Below are 20,791 nucleotides of genomic sequence, written 5' to 3' on the forward strand. Positions count from 1 at the left end.
CGAAAATAAAAATCCAGCAACCGACTAAACTATTGGGATACCGGTGTCGGATTTCAATATCCTGTATGCTTCTAGGCACGACCTGGTGCCGAGATTCAAGCAGATCTGTGTCAACCAGCGCCTTCTTGCCTTCTGGTATCCAACACAGCAGAAAAAAACATGCAATTCTGTTTCCTCAGGAAAATCGCACATGGGGCAATGGATCGGGTTTTGTTTACTCCATTTTGATGTAAAACAACGCAGTGGAAGTACCCCATGTCTGAATTGTAAAAAAAGCTTCCTGGCTGCAGGTGGAGTTATAAGATCAATTGCCGGTTCAAAACGGGAAAGTGATTTAATTTCTAGAAAAGCACTGGTACATTTCCCAACCCCGGAAGAAATATGGAGTTGTGCTAATCTATGCTCGCTAAAGCAGGTCTTCATTTGGCCCTTTGATATCAGTAAACAAGCAGACTCAGGGTGATACCAGCAATCTCCCAGACCCAGGCTAGATAGGAGGAGTCTTGTATGATCGAACCATGGGATTTTCAGCGAACCACATGACCTTAATACCTCCGTAAGCTCCTCCCTGTAAGATGTAAGTTCGGGGGTTGTCCACAGCCGACGCCAGTACATGATGGGTTTGAGTCCTACAAGTTCCTAAAAGTTGGTGGTAAATGACGAATAGGTGTAAAAAAGCATTTTTGTGCACTTTGAAGTGTGCAATGTGGCAGACATACATGCCCTTAGGGCATGTATGTGCGCCACATGTGCACACATGGACGAATCAGGGGTGCAACAGGGTGTCAATGTGACACCCTGCCACCCATGATGATGCCTCCCCCATTACCGATTCGGTATTTACCGATTCGGTAATGGCAACTGGCATCCCATTCATTCCTATGGGCCTCCAGGCCCATAGGAATGAATGGGAAGCCAGTGGCCATTACCGAATCGGTAAATACCGATTCTTAAATACCGACACTTACCGATTCGGTATTTTTTTACCTACATTACATTTACCGATTCATAAATACCGAATCGGTATTTAAAAATCGGTAAATGTAATTTACCTACATATGGCCCTTATTGAGGATGCTATACTAAAAATGCTAACCGCCTTAAATCCCTCCAGTCACTTCAGACCCACTCCTGGCTAACTACCTAAAAGACTTCATTCCACTATTATTACCTATCTGGGCCAAGATAAGAAATACCTCCCTCCATCAAGGAACCATTCCAGAAATCCTGAAAATAGGTCAGGTATCCCCTATCCTAAAGAAGCCAACAGCCGTCCCTGCGGACTTAAATAACTATCGCCCGATATCCAACATCCCCACTCTAGCCAAACTCTTAGAAAAATGTGTACACATGCAACTTAGCAACCATATTGAGCAATTCAAACTGCTCAACCAATATCAGTCAGGCTTCCGTGCAGGTCACAGTACGGAATCAGCCATGACCCACATAATAGACGACTGTTAGACCTGTCAGCCCTTTGGGTGGTCCCTCCTCATCATTATTTATTTTGTCCCACTTTTGCCTCAAACCCTGTTTGAATTTTTCCTTTTTGGGAACCACCAGACTTTTTCGTGTTGCTGCAGATTCAGGGAGCCATTTTATCTACCCCTGAAACTTCTGTCTGAGGGCCTGGAGCACAAAATGGTGGCCACCTGTGACATCACCAGCATCCACTGGAACCTACTAGCACCTTCCAGAGCCCTGTGACAGTTGGAGGCGGTTTAGAATGTTGGGAAGCTAAGACAGAGAGTTGGCAGTTGGAGCTGGCAGTTGGCACCTGACTGGTGAAGAGAGAGCAGCAGAAACCTGAAGGAGGAAGGAGTGAGGCAGCAGGGGTGGAAACTTGTGCCTGGAGTGGGGTCCATAAACCCACCCGTGATACTAGTCCCTACTGACTGAGCCCAGCCTGGAGCCCTGTGTGGGAAGAAGCAAGAAAAACCATCTTAAGGACCTGGACAGCAGGAACAGGCCTTAGAAGTCAAGAAAGCAAGTACCTGACCTGTTTACTGGTTTCCCTGGAGCCGGACGTCGAGTAGCCTGGAGACCTGGAGCCCGAGGTGGAGAAGCGGCGCTGACTGGAAAAGCAGACGTTGTACCCGGAGCCGCCAGAGATCGAGAAAGGGCACCGACGGAGGTCGTGAGGAGTCCCAGAGGTCGAGGAGGAAGTCACCCAAGGTCGAGTGAGCGGCGTCAACGGGGGAGTGAAGTCTGCCCTCCGGAGTCGCCGGAGACCGAGGTGAAGTGTGCCGGAGGTCGGGAGTGGAGATCGCACTCCGGAGTCGCCGGAGCCTGAGAGAATCGTGCCGGGGGTCGGGAGTGGAGGTCGCACTCCGGAGCCGCCGGAAGTCGACATCGAGCCAAGACTGCCCGACGCCATCGAATCGGAGGTCGAGCCGAGGCCGCCGACATCGAACTGGAACCGCCTACCGGCGTCGTCAAGAACTGACATTGTGCCGAGGCCGCCGACATCGAACCGGAACCGCCGCACGGCGTCGACCCGACTCCAGCGGCGTCGGAGCATCAGAAAAAGGGCAGTAAGTGGAGTAGAGGGCGCCAGAGGCCCTGTGGAATCCTAAGAGACTACTCTAGGGGTTAGAGAGGTGCTGGAACCAGCTGGACTGTGCCAGGGGTGAGCTGAGACTAATTTAGAGGGGTTGTGTAGAGTGAGAGAGCCAGGTCTCTAGAATTCCCCCCTTGATCTACCTCAGTTTAGGCCTCAGCCGTGTCCAAGCCAGGGAGTAGACACCCTCAATCCTTCCACATCCCCACAAGCTGTGCCTGGGCCAAATTAGCCCATAGGAATTCAAATGTGATCAGATTATATGAGTGTCACTGTCCGCTTTTAATTATTTATTGGGGGCACTGTATTTATTGTATTTAACCTATTTATTGCTTCACTGTATTTATTGGTCCACAGTATTTATTGATGCACAATATATTGGTTTACAGTATTTATTGCCTCAGAATATTTAAGTGCCTGTATGTATTGCACTTATATTTATACCTTCCTTATTTATGATCACCCCTATTTATTGAATCAATAAGCCAGTATTTATTTGACGTGCACTATTTAAAAAGCTTGTATATTGTGATTGTTATTATTTATCTAATCAGCAACTAAGAGAAAAAGATAAAGATATTTTCATAATTTTTACGGTGTAGTCGTTTTTGGAACGGATGCACGCATGGTTATTGTATGGGTATGTCGTATGCTTAGCACGGTGCCTGATTCCTGACCACTCGAGCCAAGCTACCACTGTATGTCCCCCGGAAATACTCCGTTACCACCAACCCTTACCGGTGTGGGAGTGGGGTATTTCCAACATTAATTGGTGTTCAGTGGTGGGATAGAGCTGTGCCTACGTATACTCAACAATAACTGTGGGTAGTCCATAGGCCTACACCGGGAGTTTTCTCAAAGCGGCCTTCCTAATTGTGGGTTTTTGTTTTTTCCAAATTTACTCTGGTGGTGGGAGGAGGTATTATTAAAGGTACCCCCCTGCATTGTTACTGCAAATAACTGTCCTCTGACCTGAGTGGGCAAGATGGAGTTTGTACTGGAGAATTTAGAAACGTACACTGTGGCCCAACTCAGGGAGTTTTGTCAGCGGGAGGGGGTGTATTGTCCCCCAGGAGCAAAGAAGGGTGCACTCCAAACCAGCTTAAGGGCTTGGGGGGAGGCACGCCGAGAAAGCAAGGCTGAGGAGGAGGACAGGGATAGAGAGCCCGACAGTGAGGGAGCTGGTTTGTACCAACCTGAGGTGGGGAACCTGTCAGCGGGGCCCAGGACACTTTCCAGGAAGGGCAGCAGTGCCTCTAGCGGTGGCTTGTCTGAAGTGGAGTTAACAGACCGGAGGGAGAAAAGACAGCTCACATGGGACTTAGCAAGGCTGGAGAAAGAGAAGGAAGAACAGAGGATGGCTCATGAGATAAGGCTGAAAGAGAGAGATCTTCAGATCCTGAGAATCGGGGCACACCCTGTACCTAACGGTGGCAGCGAAGAACGAGAGTACACCAGGGAACCCAAACCCTACCTGCCAAAGGACATAGTAGCTAGCTATGGGGTGGGTGACGATATCGCCAAGTGGCTAGCGGCCTATGAGGTCTCGTTGAGGGCCCATGGGGTTCCAGAGAAGTACTGGGGAGGGGGATTGTACAAGTACATGCCTCCAGCTGGTAGGGATGCTTAATTGGCCCTCGAAGAGGATGAGCAGACCTACTACCCCACCATGAAACTGGCGCTCATAAGGAAGTTTGGACTAACACCCGAAAAGTACAGACAGAAGTTCAGGGGTAGTCACAAACTGGGCACACAGAATTGGGTGGACTTCCTGGACTATGCAAAGAAGGCACTAGAGGGTTGGATTCAGGGCAGTGAAGTGAGGAACTACGAGGGGTTGTTTGACCTAGTACTGAAGGAACACCTACTTGAGAAATGTTTCCCTGAACTGCGTCAACACCTGGTGGATAGCAAGCTGACCAGTCCCCGGAAGCTTGCTGAGGAGGCGGACATTTGGGCTAGTACCCGGGTGTCCACAAGGGGGACTGGAGGGGATACTCAAAAGGCCGGACAGGGCGCCCCTCAGAAGAAAGAGGGAGGGGAAAAGAAAAAGGAGTTCTCCAAAGGCCCCCAAAATAACTTCCAAGGGAAGGGAACAGGATTCACCCCTAGGGCTAACCCACCCAGAAACCCTAATCCTGGCCAGAGTCAGCAGCCAAGGGTTGTCCATTGCTACGAGTGCGGTGGCGTTGGACACTATAAGGGAGATCCGAAGTGCCTGAAACGACCACCCCCTCCCATTGGAGGAAAGACCCACCGGAGTAGCTAGTGCAGCGCTCGGGGAGGAGATGCCCTTAACTAAGGGAAGGGAGTGGGCGGGTGTCACTTTAGTGTCCCTGGGAGAACGGGAGATGGTTCCTAAGATCCAGGTGCCCGCCAATACTGTAAAGTATGGGCAGTGGGTCACCATCAACGGCCAAAGAGGGGAGGCTCTGAGAGACACAGGAGCCAGTATGACTATGGTACGTAGCCAACTGGTGTCCCCAGAGCAGGTAATTCCCGATGTACTCCACCCAGCCGCGATGGCTGACGGCAGAACAGGCCACTATCCGGTGGCCGAGGTTCCCTTTGAATGGGGGGGGGTTGCAGGTTCACTTCGAGTTGCCGTAAGCCCTGCCGTGCCAGTCGATTGTCTGCTGGGGAATGACATGGAGCACAACGCTTGGAAGGAGGTGGAATACCGGACTCACACTGAGATGCTGGGTACACCTGACTGGGCCTGTGTTAGCACAAGGTCCGCGACTACCCGGAGAGGGAGTTCGTTTCGGCTGGAGCCTGGAACAAAGGCCCAGCCAGCTGCCAGTCAAGGGAAGAACCGAGGACAGGAGGAGCCTGCCTCGGCGTCCGCACCCCGTAGGACGGATAGGCCACCGGAGGTGGTGGACCAGGAGTCTGCGGTGGGGGACGTTACCAACCTGGAGGACCTACCCATCCCGGCCGAGTGGCACGTGGAGGGAGGCCCGTCCAGGGAGGAATTCTGCCAGGGCCAGAGGGAGTGCCCTACCCTTGAGGGGCTGAGGCGACAGGCCGAAGCCCAGGCAGCAGGGAACGTTGAAGGGAACTACAGTGTTTACTGGGAGGATGGCCTCCTCTACAGTGAACCCAAGGCACCCCTACACGGATCGTCACGAGCCTTGGTAGTCCCTCAACGTTATCGAGCCTTCCTTCTGGAGTTGGCTCACGAGATCCCCTTGGCAGGACACCTGGGGCAAGACAAGACCTTCGCCCGTCTTGTCCCACACTTTTATTGGCCTCAGATGAAAGTGTCGTCCGATACCTACTGCCGGACATGTGTGTCTTGCCAAGCCAGTGGGAAAACAGGGGTGAAGCTGAAAGCTCCCCTGGAACCACTTCCTGTCGTTAGCACCCCCTTTGAAAAGGTGGGCATCGACATTGTGATCCGTTAGATCCGCCAACATCAGCTGGTCACAGGTTTATCCTGGTTCTGGTGGATCATGCCACACGGTACCCAGAAGCAATACCTCTGAGGACCATAACAGCACCTGTTGTGGCTAGGGCCCTGATGGGAATCTTTACCCGAGTGGGTTTTCCCAAGGAAGTTGTGTCCGACAGGGGGACCAACTTCATGTCAGCGTACATGCGGGCGATGTGGAAGGAGTGTGGAGTGACATACCGGTTCACCACTCCTTACCACCCCCAGACAAATGGTCTGGTGGAGAGGTTTAACAAAACCTTGAAGGGCATGATCAGAAGTCTGCCTGAAAGCCTGCGGAGGAAATGGGACGTCCTCCTACCCTGTTTACTTTTTTCCTACAGGGAAGTGCCACAGAAGGGAGTGGGCTTCAGCCCCTTCAAGCTTCTGTATGGGCACCCTGTACGTGGACCTCTCAACCTGGTGAGAGACGGATGGGAAAGAACTCCCAGAAAGCTTCCCCAGGACGTGGTGAGCTACATGCTGGCCTTCCGGAGCCAAATGGCTAAGTTGTGGAAGCAAGCTTCTGACAACCTGGAAGCCAGCCAAGCAGTGATGAAGGCGTGGTATGACCACAACGCTCACCCGGTGGAGTTGGAGCCTGGCCAGAAGGTGTGGGTGATCGAACCAGGAGAGCTTAGTGCCCTCCAGGATCGCTGGTCAGGACCCTTTGAGGTGTTGGAGAAGAAGGGTAAGGCTACCTACTTGGTGGACCTGAAGACCCCTCGTCAGCCCCTGCGGGTGCTGCATGCCAACCGCCTCAAACCCCACCACGAGAGGCCCGAAGTCATCTTGATGATGGTGACTGACGGAGGAGAGGACGTGGAAAGCGAGCCTCTCCCTGATTTGTTTGCGTCTCAAGAAAAGGATGGGTCGGTGGAGGGAGTGATTCTCTCCCCATCTCTAACTCCTGAACAGCAGGAGGACTGTCGCCAGGTCCTGGGGCAGTACTCTTCGTTGTTCTCCCTTGTCCCGGGTAGGACTCACCTGTGCGTCCATGACGTGGACACAGGAGACAGCCCACCTGTGAAGTCCAAGATCTACCGGATGTCAGACAAGGTGAAGGCCAGCATTCATAGTGAAGTCACTAAGATGCTGGAGCTGGGAGTGATCGAACCTTCTAGCAGCCCCTGGTCCAGTCCGGTGGTACTAGTACCAAAAGCTGCACCACCGGGTGCCCAACCGGAACTGAGGTTCTGTGTGGACTACCGGGGACTGAATTCAGTGACCAAAACTGATGCTCATCCGATCCCTAGGGCGGATGAATTGATTGACCGGCTGGGAGCTGCCCAATATCTAAGTACCTTTGACCTTACTTCTGGGTACTGGCAGATCTCTTTGACTGATGGAGCAAGGGAAAGGTCAGCCTTCTCCACGCCCAATGGCCACTACCAGTTCTGTGTGATGCCCTTTGGGCTCAAGAACGCACCTGCCACGTTTCAGCGCCTGGTAAACCAGATCCTCACTGGAATGGAGAGTTTCTCTGCTGCTTATCTGGATGACATAGCCGTCTTCAGTAACAGCTGGGAGGATCACTTGCGTCACCTGCAAGCTGTTCTCCAGGCCCTGAGACAAGCTGGATTGACGATCAAGGCCAGCAAGTGCCAGATCGGGCAGGGGTCGGTAGTGTACCTTGGACACTTGGTGGGTAGGGGAGCGGTGCAACCCCTCCAGGCAAAGATCGAGGCCATCATGGCCTGGGAACCCCCCAAGACTCAGACTGAGGTCCGAGCATTTTTGGGCCTCACGGGATACTACCGCCGCTTCGTGAAGGGATACGGTACCATCGTAGCCCCCCTCACGGAGCTCACGTCCAAGAAACAACCTCGACGGGTAGTCTGGACGGAGGCTTGTCAGCAGGCCTTTGTGAGATTGAAGAAAGCCATGTGCGAGGCCCCGGTCTTAAGGGCCCCAGACTTTTCCAAGGAGTTCATTGTCCAGACAGATGCATCAGAACATGGCATTGGGGCAGTGTTATCGCAACTCAACGAAGAGGGTCTGGATCAACCCGTGGTCTTCCTATCCCGGAGACTACTCCCCAGGGAACAGAAGTGGAGTGCAATAGAGCGTGAAGCCTTTGCAGTAGTATGGGCTCTGAAGAAGTTGCGGCCATACCTGTTTGGCTCGCACTTCCTGGTTCAGACTGACCACAGACCCCTTCGTTGGCTGATGCAAATGAAGGGGGAGAATCCCAAGTTGTTGAGGTGGTCTATTTCCCTACAGGGAATGGACTTTCAGGTGGAACATCGGCCTGGAGTGGACCACGCCAATGCAGACGGTCTCTCGGTATTTCCGCCTTAGTGATGAGAACTCCCAAGGGGTTGGGTAGCTCTCCCCACTTTCAGCTGGGGGGGGGACGCGTGTTAGACCTGTCAGCCCTTTGGGTGGTCCCTCCTCATCATTATTTATTTTGTCCCACTTTTGCCTCAAACCCTGTTTGAATTTTTCCTTTTTGGGAACCACCAGACTTTTTCGTGTTGCTGCAGATTCAGGGAGCCATTTTATCTACCCCTGAAACTTCTGTCTGAGGGCCTGGAGCACAAAATGGTGGCCACCTGTGACATCACCAGCATCCACTGGAACCTACTAGCACCTTCCAGAACATTCCAGAGCCCTGTGACAGTTGGAGGCGGTTTAGAATGTTGGGAAGCTAAGACAGAGAGTTGGCAGTTGGAGCTGGCAGTTGGCACCTGACTGGTGAAGAGAGAGCAGCAGAAACCTGAAGGAGGAAGGAGTGAGGCAGAAGGGGTGGAAACTTGTGCCTGGAGTGGGGTCCATAAACCCACCCGTGATACTAGTCCCTACTGACTGAGCCCAGCCTGGAGCCCTGTGTGGGAAGAAGCAAGAAAAACCATCTTAAGGACCTGGACAGCAGGAACAGGCCTTAGAAGTCAAGAAAGCAAGTACCTGACCTGTTTACTGGTTTCCCTGGAGCCGGACGTCGAGTAGCCTGGAGACCTGGAGCCCGAGGTGGAGAAGCGGCGCTGACTGGAAAAGCAGACGTTGTACCCGGAGCCGCCAGAGATCGAGAAAGGGCACCGACGGAGGTCGTGAGGAGTCCCAGAGGTCGAGGAGGAAGTCACCCAAGGTCGAGTGAGCGGCGTCAACGGGGGAGTGAAGTCCGCCCTCCGGAGTCGCCGGAGACCGAGGTGAAGTGTGCCGGAGGTCGGGAGTGGAGATCGCACTCCGGAGTCGCCGGAACCTGAGAGAATCGTGCCGGAGGTCGGGAGTGGAGATCGCACTCCGGAGTCGCCGGAACCTGAGAGAATCGTGCCGGGGGTCGGGAGTGGAGGTCGCACTCCGGAGTCGCCGGAAACCTGAGGAGAGGAGCACCGGAGGTCGGGAGTGGAGATCGCACTCCGGAGCCGCCGGAAGTCGACATCGAGTCAAGGCCGGCCGACGTCATCGAAACAGAGGTCGCCGTCGGACCGGAGCCGCCCGAAGTCGACATCGAGCCAAGACTGCCCGACGCCATCGAATCGGAGGTTGAGATCGAGCCGAGGCCGCCGACATCGAACTGGAACCGCCGCACGGCGTCGTCAAGAACTGACATTGTGCCGAGGCCGCCGACATCGAACCGGAACCGCCGCACGGCGTCGACCCGACTCCAGCGGCGTCGGAGCATCAGAAAAAGGGTAGTAAGTGGAGTAGAGGGCGCCAAAGGCCCTGTGGAATCCTAAGAGACTACTCTAGGGGTTAGAGAGGTGCTGGAACCAGCTGGACTGTGCCAGGGGTGAGCTGAGACTAATTTAGAGGGGTTGTGTAGAGTGAGAGAGCCAGGTCTCTAGAATTCCCCCCTTGATCTACCTCAGTTTAGGCCTCAGCCTTGTCCAAGCCAGGGAGTAGACACCCTCAATCCTTCCACATCCCCACAAGCTGTGCCTGGGCCAAATTAGCCCATAGGAATTCAAATGTGATCTGATTATATGAGTGTCACTGTCAGCTTTTAATTATTTATTGGGGGCACTGTATTTATTGTATTTAACCTATTTATTGCTTCACTGTATTTATTGGTCCACAGTATTTATTGATGCACAATATTTATTGGTTTACAGTATTTATTGCCTCAGAATATTTAAGTGCCTGTATGTATTGCACTTATATTTATACCTTCCTTATTTATGATCACCCCTATTTATTGAATCAATAAGCCAGTATTTATTTGACCTGCACTATTTAAAAAGCTTGTATATTGTGATTGTGTTATTATTTATCTAATCAGCAACTAAGAGAAAAAGGATAAAGATATTTTCATAATTTTTACGGTGTAGAGTCGTTTTTGGAACGGATGCACGCATGGTTATTGTATGGGTATGTCGTATGCTTAGCACGGTGCCTGATTCCTGACCACTTGAGCCAAGCTACCACTGTATGTCCCCCGGAAATACTTTGTTACCACCAACCCTTACCGGTGTGGGAGTGGGGTATTTCCAACAACGACGCACTAAAGATTCTTGATCAAAACGAAGCTTGCTTATTAATCTTACTTGACCTTTCATCAGCATTTGACACTGTCAAACACGACAACTTGCTAGAGCTCCTGAGACACAGAATGGGATTATCTGGATCTGTACTTACCTGGTTCACATCTTTCCTCCAAAATAGATCTCAAAGATTCAAGGTCAATCAATCCTTGTCCAACCCCGTGCCAGTCTCGTTAGGAGTACTGAAAGGCTCTTCCTTCTCACCCACACTTTCTAACCTATTCATGGAGCCACTCACCGAACTTCAGTCTCTCCAATGTCCGCTTTCACATGTATGCTGATGACACCCAACTATACATCAAGATCCACTCACTTGAAGACATCAAATCTCTCAACTCAATGCTACAAAAAACTCAAATATGGTTGGCCGAAAACCATTTGAAACTGAACATGCCCACAAAACGGAATTCCTCCTATTTGCCCCCCCCCCCCCCCCCACAAACAAATCTCACATCATCCTGGATGAAGCACCTAACAGCACTCAATGTGCAACCTCTCGTTGTCGAATCGGCGAAATCGCTGAGTGTGACACTGGACAGAGACCTAAAGATGCAGAAACATATCTGCGCCGCCACAAAAGGAGCACATTTCCACATAAACACCCTGAGAAGACAAACTCTTCTTACCAGCAAACGACTTCAAACAAGCTGTTCAAGCCCTAGTGATCCCAAGAGCGGAATATGGGGCGGTAGCCCTATGCAGCCTCCCCAGATCGACGACAGCCCAACTTAGAGCCTCTATCAACTCCGCTGCGAGACTCATCACTGGTTCAAAAAGAAACTCATCTCTCCAGACCTTAGAGCCCTCAACTGGCTACCGTTCGAGGCTAGAATTAATCTACAAATTGCTTGTATGACGCACAAGGCCTTGCATCATAAAACCCCATACTACCTAGCTCAGAAACTGGTTCTCCCTTCTGGTAATGGAGCCTCCAGAAGCTCCAGGAATCTTCTACTGAGACCACAACGACTTGCCCAAAAAAACTTACAACCGGTCCTTCTCTGGAATGGCTCCCAGGATCTGGAATGCTCTGCCCTCTGAAACAAGACTGAACCCTTCCATGGCCTCATTTAAAAAAGTGAAAGCGATTCTCATGGCCAAATTTACTTGATTTTATTTACTTATTACTGTAATATAATTACTAGTCTGTATTATTGAGCACCTTGTATTGGAATCCCCTATATTTAGATTTTTTTTTTATGCCTGTACCTGTTTCTGTCATATGCCATGTAAAGCGCTCTGATACCCGCAAGGGTCTTGTTCGCGCTATATAAAACCTTCAAATAAATAAATATCCTGTATTCAAAGGTTGCTGGTACTAGTGAGCACACAGCCCTGTCCTGTATGTTCCTAAACTTCAGGGATACACATGTGCTGACCTGTTGGTCCACCTTTTGTTGTGGCTGTAGGATAGATCTATACAAGGTCCAGACTCCCCTAAATACCTAGATGGCGGAATCGTAAAGAGACCATTTTCAATTAAAATGATTAGTTGCAGCTAACCGGATGCCATCCCTAGACCTACGTGAAAAGAAAAAATCTCCAGCGCCCCTTGGCCTGTATGGGCTAGATGCTGAATTTTTCTGAGTGTTAGTCTTGGAATCCTCACTCCATCTCATTTCTGTGGTCACCTTTTCCTTTTGGCCTGAGCCAGCTTGGCTGCATAAGGCCCTTGTGACAACTTAATCACTTGTGTGGGAGCTAGAATTTGCCACATCTCAAGTAAAGTGTCTTGATTTTAGTATTAAAACCTGCCATTATCTTAAACTGGTAGGTTTACAAGTTATTTTTTTTTTTTTAAACCTGCTAAATAATAGGAGCATTGTGAAATGGATTTAAGTATTGGGGATATCTAGATAGAAAAAGTTCTTAACATCTTTACAAGGAAGATAAAAATGAGTATGAACCTTAAAGCCAAGATCTTTAATGTTAAGATGTCTGGCTTGAAGAGGGTGGGTGAGGAGGTAACCGGACTTTAAATTATTTTAGCTAAATAGCTTGTTTCCAAATGGCAGGCATCTCTGCAAAATCACCCTAGTTTGAACTTTTCCACTGCTGAACAGTGATAGAACCCAAGTGCGTTACTGTGATCTTTATGAAAGCCAGTGGTTGAGTGCCATTGCAGCATTCTTCACCCTTTGGACTCGGAAGCTTCTCCTTTCTCAGCAGTAATGGCTTCAAGGAGGTTACAACAGGGTTTCTCTGTAGTCGAACACTTGCTCCCAGCCTCCTCCAAAGGCCACAGCAAGGTTAAGGGTGGAAGATTATTGCTCATTACTGTGTTGAATACTTAACAGTTAAACTGAAAATACGCCCACACAATAATATCATAAATTATCAATCCATCATAATCTCTCATGTCCCTCGTGAGGACATTCCTTTGTGTCGCGTCTTTAAAGTAAATCGTGAGTGCACACAGTTTCACTGTCTTTAAAGTTTCCCATGTTATTGCTCCTAAACACTAAGTGCCAAAAAGGACAAGCTCAATTTAAATATATAGTGTGGAATAATGTACATTCGTCTCAAACTATGGTGAAAGATCGACGTATTCCTTGGGGGAGAAGAGAGAAACACGGACATGATCATTGACTAGATATTCATTGCCCAACGACCTTCTAAAATACAGTTTATTAGCAACTAGAATCCGCACACCCTGAAAAACAGTGGTGAGTCTAGTCTACGAAGCTTCCTATTTCCATAAATAGTGTCTGGTGCTTCGGTCTTGTGTGAATCAAAGTGAAGGATATTTAGGCGGCAGGGGTCTCAATAACTGTGGGCCTTGTGATTTGCCATTGTATTTATCCTTTTCTTGTTGTGTAGAGATTCAGAAGTGACCACCTTCAGTTGCCACATCACTTTTGCAAAATTCACTATTGCTCCAAGGACGCTGAGGAAACCGCTTTTGGTGTATCTCTTGGAATTAAGTGGAAGCAGTACATAAATACCAGCATTTTATGTTTCAGTGGTTACTAGCCTTCTTGAGAGGGATAATTGCATATATTGTGGGGTTGAGATGGGTTCTCATTAATCAGTTAGTACTTTTAAATGTAACTCTTCCTTGTGTCCAATCCGTTCCATGTGTATTGTTGTATTGTGTTCTGGTGAGTGACTGTATTCTACCAGTCACTGTGGAAGAGCTAATCAAGCGTAATTGTATATACAGATTGAGTAATAGAAGCTAAATGTATTCATCTTCGCTGATGTCTTTTCAGGTTATCCAGTGGTGCACCCACCATAAGGATGATCCTCCCCCACCAGAGGATGACGAGAATAAAGAAAAGAGGACCGATGACATCCCTGTGTGGGATCAGGAATTCCTTAAAGTAGACCAGGGAACACTGTTCGAGCTTATTTTGGTAAGGTGTTTGTTTTTATTTTTAATAGAACCATTCTAGCTAGTTGAATTTTCAGAAAATCAGTTTGGCTGGGAGATTAGTTTTTATAGGGACTCTGATGTTTGTTAGTCAACGGGTATTGGCATGTGGTGGGTATACATGGATAGTATGCTGTGAGTCCACCAGATGGGCTGACATTTTATTTGCAGGCATTTTGAAATGGCATCTTCACCCCGAAATGATAACCACTGCTCTCCTGCAGCCCTTTTGTGGGTCCAACATTGGGGTCATTGCAAGATTTTAGCTAATTGCCACAGTTTTTGAAGGAATTGAGATCCTTTTAAGAGGGCGATTGCAGACCACTGCTCTCTTTGTGAAGTCTGCCAGCCTAACTTATGAACACACGCTGTGCCAAAATAGGCTGAGTAGATTCTGGTTATCGATATTCTGGGAATGAGTGAATCCAATGTCATCCAAAGTTCCCTGCACGTTGCTGAAGTGTATGTGCTGCAGAGTCTTGGTGAAAGGAAGGTCTTGGTACAGAATGTGACTAAGACGTTGCTCAGTGTGACATATGGGTATGAGAAGTAGTGCAGGGTATTAGCACTCAGTGGATCATTGGAACTCACATTGAAACTTTCGCTTGACACAAGGCCACGCTTTTCCCCCACTGCCTGCCGAAAAACACAAAATGCTTTTTGTTCCTGTTGGGCATGGCTGCAGTGTTCTGTGGGCCTGTGAACTGGCCACTCTGTGTACAGTACTTTCAACTCCCAGCCAAAGGATGGGGCCGCACGTACTGGAGGCCTGGTGTTTAAATGCTATGCGCTGCACCTATTGCCTACTTCACAGATAAAAGGCTTGCACAGTGACCTTTTGGCAGCATGGGAAATGGGCGTGGCTTTGCAACGTGGGTTCGTTTGTCAAAGCCCAGTATGGAACTAAAAATTCACTGGAGAAGAATGTTGACTTTTTTGTTTCCTTTTCATACTCTTAAATGATAAAAAGGGACATTTAAAAAATCCTCTTATACACCTGTTTGCTGAAGAAATGTTCTGTTTACTTTCCTTCCATGGGGCTTGTGGAAAAGACTATAACAGTACTTGATAAATCTATTTCAAGAAGATGAAAATATTTGTTTCAGAACCAGAAAAACACCCATTATTATTTAGTCTGTACATTGGTTTTCTATTTGTTCTCTAAACTGGGGCATGAGGAATGAAAGGTTTTAAGAGGAGATGACAAAACTTGAGTTATACCATGAATACTGTAATCAGTTTAACAAACATTTAGGTGTATGTATCGGTCTATCATAGGACAACCATGTTCATGTAATGTTAGATTACACTCCGGAAGGTATAGACTTCTTAGCCTGTGGGATGTTCTTTTTAACCTGACATTCTACGCTTGTCCATAAAGGCTAGCAGATAACCAGTCCCCTTAGTTTAATATCACACAGGCCAAGGGGAGGTGTAGAAGGGATGGATAAATGAAAGGATGCAAACATCGTATGCACAGGTGCCCATGGAGTATGAAAAGCATTGTACACAATTTTGGGGGAGGTGAGGGGGGTCCACGATTATGAAGTGCTTTTGGGTGTTATGCAGAAGTTGAAAGTTGTCGGCAAGGTACTTGCTGTTTGTATAGGTTGGTAATGGGCCCACTGTTTGATTCCACGCTTGTTTATAGAATCCACTCCGGAAATGTCTCCTTACCCCAATTTGATTACTTTCTACAAATTAGTCTTTTTGAAATGCTGTTTCTTAATGTTAGGAATTTTAGTATGTAGAAAGGTGGTCCCTTGTAATTGGCATTCTCCCACTTGGAAATCAGAGTTAATTTAGCTTTACAATAGTAGGGGCACTGAAGGATTTCTTGAACAACACAGCTTACTGATTGTAAACAGTACCCTCTTTTTTTAGTTTTCAATACTGATTATAGTTGTCTCTTACAGGCTGCAAATTATTTGGATATAAAAGGATTGCTTGATGTCACATGCAAGACTGTGGCAAACATGATTAAGGGAAAAACCCCAGAAGAGATTCGTAAGACATTCAATATCAAAAATGACTTTACTGAAGAGGAGGAGGCACAGGTATGGACTTATTTTACCAGTCTTAACCAGTTTTATTTTTGGGAAAGCTGGGCTTTAGGCTTAGCAAGTGGCTGAGGGTTTGTTTTGAGAAATACCTGACAACAATTTAAAGTTGAATTACCATGGTCTCGATCTTGCAATAAGTAACTCAAAGTTGTATTGTTATGCTGAAGTGCAAGGCCACACACTTTAACCCCGTACATGAATAAGGATTATTAGTTTTGACTTTATGTATAAGAAATGTTTGTATATTTTACTGCTTTCAACGCACAAAGTTTCATAAATTCATAATTCACAGGGAAAATGTTGTGCTACGATCCTTCTTTCATTAATTCATGGATATGACATTGTACAATTGGGATTCTCAATCAATGGGAGGTCTACTTGCACTGAGAGTTTGTATTTCTGGCTTTTCTCTGAGCATGACAGTGCATAGCCTCTGACCACACTGCTGAGCTTCACAATTGCAGTATCTTACTCCCATGGTCAGTTGTCCTTCCAGACCACACCTTTTTGGGCCGAATGTGCATCTCGGTACAGCAACACTAGTCTTAACTAAAGCACTGCCTTTTGAACAATCCCACTGATCAACCTAATCTTCTAATCCTCTGCTTGATTTCAGAAAACATTTTCCTCAGTCTATCAAGCTTCCAGCCTTTTTTTCATGACCTGACTCATCAGCTGAAAGAGCACTCCACACGCTTGACGTTAGACGTGCTCTTTTGTGCTACATAGACAGAAGCAAATCCTTTTGCAAAACACAAAAGTTGTTTGTAGCTTTCTCTTCGCCTCATAAAGGCCATGCCATATCTGAGGCACAGACTGCCAGGTGATCGCCAGTTGAGTCCAGACCTGCTACGTTAAAGCTAAAAGAGCCCTTTCTTCCTGCCCCAGGCCACATTCCACCCACAAACAGGGCGCTACTATGCCTCTCATGGGGGAACCCATTGTAGATGTTTGTAGAGCTGACACGTGGTCCACGCCACACACATTTACAAAACGCTACTTTGTGGGCACCCTGGCAAGAGCAGGCCAGATGTTGGTCAATCTGTCCTTGGGATTTTGTTTCAGACCACTGTGCCATCCACTGGCTAGCCACTGCTTAGGGGAGTACTGCTTTACAGTCTGTGCACAGCATGTGTATCTACAGCCACACATGCTCCGAACAGCATGTTACCCTTTAAGAATCGGTTTGTTGCATGTGGTGCTGTATATTCACATGGTCCACCCTCCTCCCAAGAACCATGACCAATGGCTGGTGAACAGTCACAGCGCACGGTTATCTTGATGGGTACACTGCTCTTCGAACAACTGCTTTGCCTCAACGTCCACATAGCTGCCATACTGATACCAGCATACTGGTACCAGCGTGATGGTTTGCAACCTCTATCTCTCCATCAATCCTAACGAGTCGACCCACTAATTGTGCCTCACCGTAAGATGTAAACAGACTCTGAGGTACCAAAGGGAAAAGCGGTGGTGCCCTCAAAAATGTAGTAACATTCATCCTTCAAGATGTCCAACAACTTCGAACATGACTTGCTCTGCATTGAGGAGGAAGAGGTGGGTCCCTCTGGCTTCCCAACGGCCCAACCAATGTCCAGCCCGAGGTAATTGTCTTCAAGAGCTTCTGAGGAAGAAGAACGAGATGGGGGTGCCTTTGGCAGTGAAACAAACAGGGTAACATGCCAAGAAGGCAGAGGGTTGTGAGTACTAATGAGGTGCTGAGGCAAGGGCTGAAGCCCCGCCCAGCCAAGCACCCTTACATCAAGGCAGCGCACTTCTACCACAGGAGGCATGTGTCAAGCCCCAAAATGGGCAGTGAAAAGACCTCTGCCTCCAGCCAACTACTGCCCCCCAGCTACTGTCACAATCCTGACAAGGTTTTAGAGCCAAGCAGGCTCCCAGCAAAGGGTTTGGACCCATGACGCTTCTCGACACCCTCTCACCCGAAAGGCACCAAGCACCTTTGGAGACTAAGTCTGTACTGAGATTGTCTTCATAACCGCATCAAGTCAATGCTGCGGTCTTCTTTGATGCAGAGATCAGAGGAGTCCCATGCACCCATTCTAGAAAGAGTGGCTGTGGAACTTAATTCCAGGCAGAACTGGCTATTCATACGCCCAGAAACCAGCAAGATTTCTACTAAGCCACTCCTTGAAATCCACCAACCACACTGCCCCTAATTTTCAGGAAACTGAGTAACCTTTGAGGAGAAGCTCATGTTCGTTGTACTCTGTACCTAAGAGGCATAAAACAAGGCTACACGCCCTCCTCCGTAGTCTATCACACCCAGGCATTCAACACTGCAGTAGTAACCACTCCCTCCACCAGAATCTCTAGAGTGGCCAGTTCATTGCTTTTCTGACTCTGGTTGCCCTTGGGGATGGGGACCCTTATGAGCAAACTCCTAGTGCGGGGGACAGTGATAACGCCTGGGAAGATGTTCGACCCTTGCACAAGATCCGGACCTTGAGCCTTACCCAGTTGGATGATTCTACTGCAGATGATAGCATTATTCAGAGTGGTCTGCCACTTACAGGTCGACTTGCTTGTCCTGCAGGATGAGGACAAATTTCTGTTGTAGACCCTCTAAGACAGAACACACTGTCCAGTTTCTTCATATGCTCACGGGCATGTTGAAGCAAGCTCCTAATAGTTTTAAGGACCACGTCATGGCCATAGCGATCATGCTTCAAGTAGAGAAGAAGATTGATGTAAAAGGTGTGATTTGGAGAAGCATTAGAGGCCAGACCCCTCTGACTCTAGTGGTCCACAAAGCAAGGAAGTAGGCCTCTGCCCAGGCAACGGTTTCCCGCCACCCCATCCAGAAGAATCTAAAATAGAGTAAGCTCCTCAACACTCTAGGCAAAGGGGTAGCGGTTGGTTCAACCAACCAGAAGGGAAATTGCCAATTCCTGCCTACGTATGACTGATATCTGATGGAGGCCCTAATGCAACACCTCCCTGAGACATAATGTGTGAAGGGCTAGTTGCTGTGGGAAGATAATTTCCAATGTTCATATTTATTGCGCGTTGGATGTTGCAGATACTGCTTGTCGCGCTGTACGTACCAGCATCTTGCCTGCTGCCATGCATGGCTTTGCTTCTCTGATTTCAAACTGGGTAACACCCCATTCAATGGAAAATCTCTATGGTGGATAGTAGTTGGAGAAAACGGCCAACTCCATGGTTTTCCAGCAGTCCAGGTTCAAGACCACACCCTCTGACCAGGTGCAAGCCTGTCTGTCAGCATGCCATTTCTGTGTCCTGTGGAGACAGAGGATTCTCAAGAGGTTACAGAGGCAATTGCTAGGTTTGGGATAGAGACTGCTCTGGTAAAGGAGTCTCCTCTCCCAGACCTCCACGTGCTATTGCAAGAAGTCTGTGTTTATTCAAAAAGCTGCACTACAGCAGGTGTCCCCATACCCATGGGATAAAGGCATCTATTAACTGCAATTCCTCACCCCAAAGAAAGACTGCTGCCATCTGTCCCATCTTTAGACATGTTGTTGATCTAGTGCTGCAAGGATAAGTGGACAGTCCTACCCTTCGAGTTGCTGCGGCTTCAAGGGTTTTGGTTGTGGTCACTCTTCTACTCACAGCTGAAAGCACATCTTGTTTGTTAATCTGGTACTTATGTCTTACATTGATTGGACTAAGTCTTTCTATAAGTAGCTCTGTCGCTTTTGCTAAACCCTTAAAGGTCACCCTATTTTTAAGGCAGGCATTACAAGGTGGATTGCCAAATGGCAGTGTCACCCTGTGTCAACTATTGGCTCACTAGCACTGTGAGTGACATCGTTTTCTTTTTGCAATTTTTTTTTTTTTATCATCCGTGTGTGTTTGAACTACATTTTGGGATTGCGGCTGTTCAAAGCCAGTAGTATATTTTCTTTGTGCCAACACAAATTACCATTTTCCTTTGCGCATTAAAATAAAAAAATGGATACAGTAGTGTTTTTTATTTTTAGCATGCGACTCCTATATTTCAGTGGAAGCGCATTTGTCACCGGTTTCCTCCGTTGTCGCAACACTCAAGGTAATTTCTCCAAAATGGACTACCACGCCTTGTCTGTCTTATGGAATATCCCATTCTTTGAAACCTTTGTCAAGAGTTGTCCTACTAATGCATGAGTGACAAAGAGGGGGGTTTGACTCAGAACTCTGCTTGGTGAGATCAGAGAGCATGGATTTCACACTTGCAATGGATCGTTTCTGTCGGAGGATGTGAAGTGAGATCTTTAGTCCTCTGACCAAGTACTACCATGGCTCCCACCCCTCCAGGTTTGACCTTAGTTTATCTACATCTGCTCTAGGTTGACGACATGACACTTGACTTAGTATAATTCTAGGCACATTGAGAACTTTGGAGCAATCTTGGCCAGTGCTTCGACATCAGTCGACATCTAGATCTCTCCACATTGACCTCCACCAGTTAGTGTCTCCTTTACTGTCAAGACTACACTTCAGAATGTTGAGTTACAAATCATGATGGACACACCACTTTACCACTCTGAAACTACCAAAGCCTTAGTGGAGGCTTTTATACCTATTCTGACATGAGACTATAATCAACCCATCACTGTGATTACCAATCCAGCTCATCCACTACATTTTTCTTTCACTCCACTTCCAGCAGAAGGGAGGACTATTGCAAGAAATGTTGTAAGCCTATAAGTGCTCAGAGCACTATTCTCTAAAACCTAGACAAACCAGCCGGAAGATCGTCCCTGCAGGCGGATCAGAGTTCATAGTTCCCATAGCATATAGGCGAGAGGGCCCAAGAGGACACATGTCCATTTGGAATACATGCCCTGCAGCTACTCTTGACACAAGACTTCTGACACAGTTCATCTATGGAATGAGGGGTGTTTTCTCAAA

At 48.1% G+C, this 20,791-nt stretch overlaps 1 protein-coding gene across 2 annotated transcripts in view; it reads left to right on the plus strand.

Moving 5' to 3' along the window:
• Positions 1–20,791, plus strand: part of SKP1 (S-phase kinase associated protein 1) — a 113,204-nt gene that overhangs the window by 74,292 nt on the left and 18,121 nt on the right. For both annotated transcript variants that reach the window (XM_085618021.1, XM_085618022.1), the window contains exons 4-5: positions 13,690–13,833; positions 15,767–15,907. In XM_085618021.1, the coding sequence (XP_085474147.1) occupies positions 13,690–13,833; positions 15,767–15,907 (285 nt within the window). The remainder of the gene's footprint in view (positions 1–13,689; positions 13,834–15,766; positions 15,908–20,791) is intronic.

This window comes from Triturus cristatus, chromosome 7 (assembly GCF_964204655.1).
Source record: "Triturus cristatus chromosome 7, aTriCri1.1, whole genome shotgun sequence".
In the NCBI taxonomy this organism is placed as follows: Eukaryota; Metazoa; Chordata; class Amphibia; order Caudata; family Salamandridae; genus Triturus; species Triturus cristatus.